This window comes from Garra rufa, chromosome 8 (assembly GCF_049309525.1).
Source record: "Garra rufa chromosome 8, GarRuf1.0, whole genome shotgun sequence".
In the NCBI taxonomy this organism is placed as follows: Eukaryota; Metazoa; Chordata; class Actinopteri; order Cypriniformes; family Cyprinidae; genus Garra; species Garra rufa.
Genome location: NC_133368.1, coordinates 1,684,205 through 1,694,464, shown reverse-complemented (window position 1 = coordinate 1,694,464; position 10,260 = coordinate 1,684,205). Strand labels below are relative to the sequence as shown.

The following is a 10,260-nucleotide window of genomic DNA, read 5'->3' as shown; positions in this document are numbered from 1 at the left end:
TCGCAGTTTTGTTTTGGCTTGCTCAGTTTGTGCCACTGGTAAGACATCTAACAGACCCCCAGATGGGCTCCTACAACCGCTGCCAATCCCTTCGAGACCCTGGTCCCACATTGCGCTAGATTTTGTCACCGCCCTCCCACCCTCCCAGGGTAACACGGTAGTTTTGACCGTGGTGGACCGGTTCTCGAAGGTGGTTCATTTCATCCCCTTGCCCAAATTACCCTCAGCCAAGGAGACAGCGGTAGCGGTCATTGACCACGTCTTTCGGTTACATGGCCTCCCGATAGACGTGGTCTCTGACAGGGGACCCCAATTTGTGTCCAAATTTTGGCGAGAATTTTGTAAACTTCTGGGGGCCACTGTTAGTCTCTCTTCGGGGTTCCATCCTCAAAGCAATGGGCAAACTGAGAGAGCCAACCAAGATTTGGAGAGAACGTTAAGATGTATGGTCGCTAGAAATCCTTCCTCCTGGAGCCAGCAGCTTTCTATGGTGGAGTACGCCCACAATTCGTTGCCAGTATCAGCTACGGGCCTATCCCCATTTGAATGTAGTATAGGTTACCAGCCACCAATTTTTCCCAGTCTGGAATCCGAAGTCGCTGTTCCCTCTGCTCACGCCTTCGTCCAGAGGTGTCATCGCACCTGGTCTAGAGCCCGTGAGACTCTGGTCCAGGTGGGAGCGCGCACCAAGGCCAAAGCCGATCGCCACCGGTCCAGGCCTCCCGTATACGTCGTCGGTTCTAAAGTGTGGCTTTCTACTAAAAACATTCCTCTCCGATCCGTATCGAATAAACTTGCTCCTAAATTTATTGGCCCGTTTTCTGTCACCAAGATCATTAGTCCGGTGGCAGTCCGCCTTAAACTCCCTCCAGTGTACAGGAGGATTCATCCCGTGTTTCATGTTTCCAAGATCAAACCTGTGTTTTTTGCACGCATTAATCTGCCAGCCCCAGTTCCCCCACCGCCGCGACTCGTAGACGGGGAACCCACTTATTCGGTCAATCGTATTCTGGACTCGAGACGGAGGGGACGCGGATTCCAGTACTTGGTGGACTGGGAAGGTTACGGTCCGGAGGAGAGAAGTTGGGTTCCTGCTAGAGACATATTGGATCACTCTCTAATTGATGACTTTAATCAACAGGTACTGGAGGCTGGGAACGTCAGGGGACGTTCCTAGGAGAGGGGGTACTGTCACGGTTCTCACATCTGCCGTGTTCTCAGGCCATGTCTCTGTGTGTGTGTGTGATTATGTTGTGCGTCACGCTCATTCAGCGCAGCTGCCAATCAGTCCTGCACCAGGTGTCCCTCATCATCACAGGCTACATATACTCACTCCAATCTCTTCTTCCCTATCTGACAGTTCGTTGTGTTGGATGTTCGTGGAGTTGTCGTCTTGTGGAGTTCGTGTTCATGTGGATTTATCTTGTTGGAGTTTCTTGTTTCTTGGATTCACTGGATGTTCACCTTCACCACGGAAATCACCACACTTCATCTCACCAGCCATCAAGCCCTCGTGTCACTCAGCCGGGAAAACATCACCATCACCATTGTCATCATCGTCACGCCATTCATCATCAAATCTTTCAATAAAGTTTGTGTTTCACCTGCATTTGCTTTCTCATCATTTCTTTACGTTACAGTTGCAGTGCATTTTATTTCACTATTTACAGGGTATCTGCAGAATTTTTTAAATATCAATTTATGATCATTTTTAAGAGCTGCACAAGTAAAATAAACACAGTATGAGTGGGGTTGGACAACGTACGGTAACATATTAAGCCATAAAATGACACAATTCAGATGAAGGTTTTCACACAAAAAACGGTATTTCAGCCTTTATACCATTAAAAGAGGTAAATCAAGTATATAATTGAATATATTTATTTAAAATATAAATGTTACTGTCTTAATTGTTTAGATATTTAGAAGGCACATTAACTTTTCACATTTACAACTCTATGTGTTTTCTGCATAAAAACATGGGTCAATAACTAATAATTTGACCATAAACAGCTGAACAAATGTATTGGGGGAAAAAAAATCATTCTCTGTCACTAGAGGGCGCTTCAGGAGCGCTGAAATATTACGGTTTCCCTAGTAACGGCTGAACACAAAGCAGCACCGCCGTTTTATCAGGCATTATATGTTTAATTTAAGGTTTAGGTTAAATGAAAATGCTATCGACACGATTCTGAGGACAGTCGGTTCCCTTCAGATACATTCATATAAAGACATCCGTGCAGCATTTTGACTTTGAAACATGCAGCACGCATATATCATTGCCTTTTGAAGTTTAATTCAGCCCTATCCGATTCTTGTCTTTTTGTCCCTAACTGTAAAAGACCTTATAAAATTATAATTAAGACTTTTCTTATACTGTTTAACGTATTAAAAACTTTGTACGGTCTTAAATGTGAACTGAATTGAGGAGTTTTTAAGGACCTGCAGGAGCCCTCTTCTTTAAAATAGCCCGTCGAGCGCAGGCTGGTGAAACATTTGACAGCCCACTGGAAAACACAATAGCCCCGAGACATTGGGCTAGCGATTTTGCGACCCAAAGACAATCGATGCAATGTGACAGCGGATATGTTACTAACACGTAACCATTAAATAACAAACATTAATTATTTGATAGACGGAGGCTTACTAGACCTGATGTCTTTTAGTCTCAGCAAACGCAGTTTTGCTGAGAACGGATGGCGTTTAGTTTGTGGCGCGAAGCCATTTTAACTGATATTACGCACAGCTCAAGTAAAAAAAACACATAGTTCTATGAAAAATGTCATGCAGTTTTAACGCCTTACCTGTTTCTGCATTTCGTCCATTTTAAAGCATCGCGCAGTTTCTAGCAAGAGACAAACACATGTGGCTTCAAACGGCTAATCCACAAACACACACACAGACGCACTTCAAGATTATTATTTTATACAGCCATGTCAGTTCTTTACCGAAATAATGACTTTAGCAATAAAATGTTGCCATGCCTGAAAATATATCAAAATTGAATGCTTTTTGCAATGATACGCGAACACTTAGTTAATGTGGATGTCCGCCCGGTACCACCGCTCCCTCTCACGGTCGACTCTCTCTGTCTCCCACTCCCTGAAAGTTAAAGACGCATAACGTCTCGAGTGAAAACTGTAAATATAACAATAATGACAAAAAATATGGAAAAATAAAGAGCAACTTTACCTTTTTGAGGTCAAATTGGAAAAAAAATATGCCCATTACGTCGGATAATCCAGCTGAGAGAAAAATGCCGATCACAACTACTGTACTGTGATTCACAGGAAAATATAATTTTACTGTAGAATTTCCCGCGGTTGTATTTTTACCCATGATGCATTACCAATTTACAGCAACATACTGTATACATATTCCACGGTATGGATTTGTTCATTTTACAGTAATAATGCTGTGAAAACTACAGAAATTTGTTACAGTGTAGGAATATGTGTTATTAAAGCATTTATTAACACACTGACTAACTGTTAATATGTGTCATTAAAAATGATTCTTAAAGACTAACTACAGACTCTATTAAAAACAATAGAAAAAGTGGTGTCTTTACAGCTATGTTCCAGAAAAAAAGGTATTTCATCTGAGTTCCAAATGATTTGAGTTACAGGTAAATGATTCAAATATAGAGAGTCACTTGTTTGCATTGTCAGCACATGCTTCAGTGATCTGAGAGTGTTTATAGTGCTGAGAGTTCAACACTTCATGACTGACACTGTTTATCATCATAGCAGACACAATGACTAAAATGACATTCATCATCATCTTCTTGATCTTGGGAATGTATTTTCATTGTAAGACATTATAGTATATAGTTTATAGCAGTTTTTTGCAGTTGTAATTCAAACCATTTCTATTCTTTATTCATTTCAGAAGGTTTTAATGTCACTTATTTGTTCTTCAGACTCTACAGGACAGGTGACTGTAATTCAGACTCCAACAGAGAAACATGTTCAGATGGGCCAAACAGTCACTCTGACCTGTAAAACCAGCAGCGCCATTGGAGACCCTTCAGACGGTTGGTGTAAGTCTTGTTTCTCCTGGTATCTACAGAAATCTGGAGAAACTCCTAAACTTTTAGTTTTCAACATCAAAACCCATCACACTGGAACTCCATCAAGATTAAGTGGAAATGGAGCCGATCATGGAAGAGATTTCACTCTGACCATCAGTGGAGTCCAGACTGAAGATACAGGAGATTATTACTGTCAGAGTGTACACTATATCAACAGTAAAGCTGTGTTCACACAGTGATAAAGAGTCATACAAAAACCTCTGTTTGTCAGAGTCAAAGTGACTGCACTGATACAGCTGAGAGATACTGCAGCTGCTCTACAACACAATCACACACAACACTGATCAACACAAACACTAATAACACAATATCATCACATTCAACATCAGTCTTGTATTTCAGAAGAGAGTGAGCCAGTGTTTTAATAAGATCATCATGTTTTATGTGTAATATATGATCAAACTGAGCACACTGCATTTGGTTTAGTTCTGGGGTTTCATTTTGTCTTACATAATTACTGTCAGAACAACTGATATTTATTTTGAGATCATGGGTTTTTGTGACATTTTCATATATATTTTCACTACCTCCTATAAATATGATGTGTTTGTCTGTGTGCTGCTTGACTACAGCAGAAGTGAAACTGGTGTGTTTCAGTCCAGATCATGTAACCAATCAAACAGTGACACTGGGAGTGTGGACTGAAAATCCCATTTGCATTGTCAGGGTGGAGTGACTCAGATCTTCTCAGAATAGAGCAGCTCTGTCTCCAGAGACTGTGTTCAAACCCCAAGAGCTTTATTTGACTAGATTTACTGCTACTGATCAAGCTTCTGGAAACACCTGAACAAACACTACATGCATCTTCATTTGTTAGTTGAATGAAGTTGTCAGACACAAATGGAGTTTTTTGAGAAGCTTTATTGAATGTTGCAGCAAACACAGCAGATTGAAAGATCAGCCAGTGCTTTGACACTAGAGCTGTCTTTCAGTATTGAGTTGTAAATGACTACAGCTGCAGCACTAGACTCATGTGAATCCTGCCTGACACAGGACACTCAGATACGGCTCATCTTCAGCGCTCCGAGCGACTAACAGTGACTCTTGGTGAAGGAGAACTCTTGAGGAGCTCCATCGTGTGTTACTCTGCAGACGAACAACTCTTTCGCTTCCCAGAGCTCTTTGCTGAGGGTCAGGACGCTACTGCGGCTGTAGCGGCCGCCCTGCTCGCTCTCTGCGCTGGTCACGACCCCATCGGTGACCTCTGAGCCGTCCAGTGTCCAGGTCACCTGCGCCCCCTGTGGAGAGTAAGAGCTGAGCAGACAGAGCAGTGCGGCTGAGTGTCCAGAGATCTGCAGAGAAGAGGGCGGCAGCAGAGACACTGAGGGCTTCACTGTGGGACCAGCTGCAGGAGACAAACACAACACATTCACAAACAAAGAAAATACAAACACTACATACATTTCAATGAAACCTCATAAAAAAAGCTAAATATATTAAGTTATACTACAGGGCCATTGAATGCTTGAATCTGATTGGCTGATGAATGTTGTAATGGTGTGCATTATTTTCAGGGAAATGCACGGCGAACGAAGTTCCAGGCAGCACTTGACCACATTACATGTCTATATCACTTTGCCATACCATTTCAGTTAGATGCACAGACTGAGAGAGGTAATTCATGAGCTTGATCTCTCCCTTCCTCTCTCTTTCTGCCTGTCTGTCGGTCTGTCTAAACTTCATTTTTAACTGCATTAGTTTCCTATCAACGGCTCAAGCATCATTACCAGGTCGAAAATGACGTTTTGGAATTAGCAACTAAGGTTTAGGATGAGCTGTGTAAAAATGAATCCTACTCACTACAGCATTTTAAGGACAAAAACAGGATGAAGATCTTGAAATATATCATCTGATCGATGCCTTAAATTGTGGTAACCGTAGTATAAGCGGAAAAATTGACTTCTGTCCATTGAATTCTACAAAAATAATGCACACCTGAGGTGTAACTGCATTCAATGGTCCGTCGTCAATTATTTCTTACATATTTACTGCTTCAACCCCTGTAGTTTTTATATCCCTAAATAATGTCTTTTAATTTTAGTTAGGTGAGATATTTAACTCAAAAGTCAATTTCAAATACTGAATTATTAGCAAAAGAGATTCAAAATTATTGATCAATCTACAGAAAGTACTTCCATTTACGTTTAAACATATATTTTAACATTTTTCTTTTCATGTATTTTTTCTGTGTATAATATATATGTGAATATCTAATAAAATCAAGAGTGAGCCACATTATGAAAAAGTGAATAATTCAGTTTCTAAACATGACAATGTTTCAGATGAAATATTTACTGTAAAACATTATTTAAAAAAACGGGTAACACTTTGCAATAAGGTTATTAGTTAATGTAAATGAATGCATTAACTAATAGTAACTAACAATGAGCAAAACATTTGTTACAGTATTTATTAATATTTGTTAACACTGATTAATAAAGGTACAGCTGTCCATTGTTAGTTAATGTTTACTCAGGTCCATTAATTAATATTAACAGAAGAAACATTGGATTTTAATACTCTATTAGCAAATCAATTTGAACTGAGATTAATAAATGCTTTACAATAATTTCCCATTGTTAGTTTATGTTAAATAATGTAGGTAACTAATATTAACAAATGAAACGTTGTGAAGTGTCACCAAAAATATTATCGTTAGAAAAAAAAAGGTAACACTTTAGAATAGGAAACACTTCTTCACTATTAACTATGACTTTGCCTTCAACAAATTCCTAATTTGCTGCTTATTAACAGTTAGTGAGGTAGTTGTTAGGATTAGAGATGTAGAATTAGACATTAATATGTGCTTAATTACTGCTACAACTAGAGACTGTAAAAATAAAATGTTCCCAAAATTCTGTTTCAAATTAAAAATAAAATTGTACACATCTAAATTGCATGTTTACAGTGAATAAATAAAATAGACAGACTTACATTTCACCATCAGTTTAGTTCCTCCACCGAAAGTCCACCACAGTGATACAATCTAATGAAACACTCGTACAAAAACCTCTATTCCACTCGAGTGAACACAAACTCCAGCAGAGAGAGCAAACAACACTTCAACACACTGATAGTAGAAACACCTCAGCTGTTGACAACACTCAGTCGTGTAGTTTTAGTAAAATACTCTTAAACAAGTAAACACTTTCACACAAAACCTTTGTTATTTGTTATAATCAAAATGTTTATGTCTTGAAGACAAATATAATTATTTTCATCAGTTGAAGAGTATATTCATCTCATTGACAATAGACATAGTTTTTCTAGATTGCTTTAGTAAAACTGGTTTTTAAATGATAATAGAACATAATTTTACTAATTAAGAAATTAGTGCTTTTTACTATGACAATGTCAGTTCAAGCTGTAGTAAATCCTGCCCACTTGTTTGCATTGTCAGCACATGCTCCAGTGCTCTGAGAGTGTTTATAGAGCTGTGAGTTTAACACTTCATGACTGACAGCAGAACACAACACAATCTTCATCATCACACAAGACACAACAACTACAATGAACAACATCATCATCCTCATCTGGACACTCACACTGTTTGCTCAAGGTTTGTGTAGTAAAATGGAGACAATTGTTTATTCTTTAACGTGTAAAATAATAATAATTTACAGTTTTCATAATTTTACTCGTATTCTTTCTTTCAGAGTGTAGAGGACAGTACACTTTAACTCAGAGTCCGTCAATAATAGCAGCTCAACCAGGACAATTTATTGGAATAAACTGTAAAACCAGCAGTGCAGTGCACAGCAATAATTATTTAGCCTGGTACTTACAGAAACCTGGAGAAGCTCCTAAACTCCTGATTTATTTGACAAACACCCTCCAGTCAGGAACTCTATCTAGATTCAGTGGCAGTGGATCTGGTAGTGATTTCACTTTGACCATCAGTGGAGTCCAGACTGAAGATGCAGGAGATTATTACTGTCAGAGTTTACACTATCCAAACAGTCAATATGTGTTCACACAGTGATAAAGAGTCGTACAAAAACCTCCATCAGTCAGAGTCACAGTGACTGCACTCATACAGCTGAGAGATATTGCAGTCAAACAGCAACAAACAGCAGTCAGAGTGATTGAGTAACAGTTGTGAGTGACACAGATACTGAAGGACACACATCAGAATAAATCATTGCTGCTGAGAGTCTCAGTGTGAACTGATGAATATGAACAAACCTCATCTCTCCATTAGTCCAACTCAACCCACTGACTCAACTTTCAGACAATAAAGTGTCAAACTCATATTTGAGCGGTTCTGTTCCTCTCAGAATAGAGCAGCTCCATCAGCAGATGTTCAGCATCCTCAAGTTACAAAATACTTGGATGAAAAATCAAGACATGAAGATACAGCTTCTTTAATTACTCATTTTAAAGCATATCAGCTGTGTAAAAGCATTCATGCAGTCATATCTGATGCTGTTAGTGAAAAGCAGAGCAGATGACAGATGAGAGAGAGTAAAGCTCAGTGTGGAGAATGAATAGAGTCTCATGTGCTGTTGGTCTTCATGTGAGACATCAGTGACAATCCAGAGGAGAGAGTGAGTGGATCTACTCTGAACACTGATGTCTCCTCACAGCTCACTGAGAGCCTCATGAGAGAGTCAGGCTGCTGCTCCGGCTGTTCAGACCGTCCTCCTGCTGGACTCCAGCACTGCTGTCCTGAGACCTGATGCTCCTGCACACCTTCAGCTCCGGCTCCAGTCTGAAAGGACACCTGTGTTTGTGGCTGCATTAGTACTGCTGATCTTTGTGGAAATCTCTTCATGCTCACTGTAGGAGATATGATGCCAGCCCTGCTCTATTTCAAATAAAGGGGAAAAAAGTCCCTACATTTTATTTAAGAAAGAAAAGAAAAAGAAAGAAAGAAACACGTTTTTAAGTTTAAATCAATTGTTATTAATTTCATTTTTAATTCTAAAATACATTTTCAATAAATATTCAATGACATTAATGTTTTTAAATTGATTTTTTGGAGTTATCAGTATAAACATGCAACACTGTGAAGTATCCAGAGCTGTACTTTATTAACAGAATACATAAGAGAACAATAAAGATCATCGGTGCCCCTCTCCCCTCCATTCTGGACATTTTCCTTGCACGATGCTCCAGTAAAGCCACCAGTATCATGAAAGATCCCACTCATCCTTCCCACAGTCTCTTACAGATCTTGCCATCAGGATAGAGGTACGGGAACATTAGAGCCCGCTCTGCTAGACTACTCAACAGTTTTTCCCCCAAGCTGTGAGAGCCCTCAATTCAAATCACCTCACCCCCCTCTGAAACCTTATCCACAACCGACTGAACCCAGGATCCCCATTACCACATGAAAACTGTTGAAAACTTCAAAAACATTAGTGCAATTCTGAGTGTGCTACACACAGGTGAGTGGGCTGAACAAACCACCTGTAGAAAACATACTTTTCCCCTCTATATGCACCAGACACTTTATTACAAACACTCCATGTTGTAAGGACTCAACAAGACAACACAAATGTTTAATTGTGAATGATACATTTGCGTATATTACGCCAGAGCATGTACACATGTAACACGTCGGATACTAAGCTTGTGCTCAGGACTGATGGATATTGCTGTGTATCAAAGGTAAAAAATGATATAAATACTGTTTAGTTTACTGTTTAGACATCAATGTATCATCACGAGCCGCAGGGTGTAATTTGGATTTGTCTGTGCATGTTTTTTTTTTACTTTCAAAGGTTTGGTGCCCATCCACTGCCATTACGTTCTGTGTGTGAACAGCATTTACATACAGAGACACTTTGCATGAGAGTGTTTATAGTGCTGTGAGTTTAACACTTCATGACTAACAGCAGAACACAATCTTCATCATCACACAAGACAAAACAACTACAATGACCAACATCATCATCCTCATCTGGACACTCACACTGTTTGCTCAAGGTTTGTAGTACAACTTTAACACTAATTCTTTTAGAATGTGAAATATGCATCACTTTAATTCTGGTCTTTTTTCTTTCAGAGTGTAGAGGACAGTACACTTTAACTCAGAGTCCGTCAATAATAGCAGCTCAACCAGGACAGTTTATTGGAATAAACTGTAAAACTAGCAGTACAGTGTACAATAATAATTATTTAGCCTGGTACTTACAGAAACCTGGAGAAGCTCCTAAACTCCT

General features: G+C 39.4%; 1 gene segment (V, D, J or C); it reads right to left on the bottom strand.

The window, feature by feature from the left end:
- Nucleotides 1–4,939: 4,939 nt before the first annotated feature.
- On the bottom strand, nt 4,940–7,283 carry LOC141340063 (Ig lambda-2 chain C region-like). The segment is given in 2 exon segments: nt 4,940–5,438; nt 7,028–7,283. Coding segments are annotated over 2 exon segments (324 nt in total).
- Between the last annotated feature and the right edge of the window lie 2,977 nt (nt 7,284–10,260).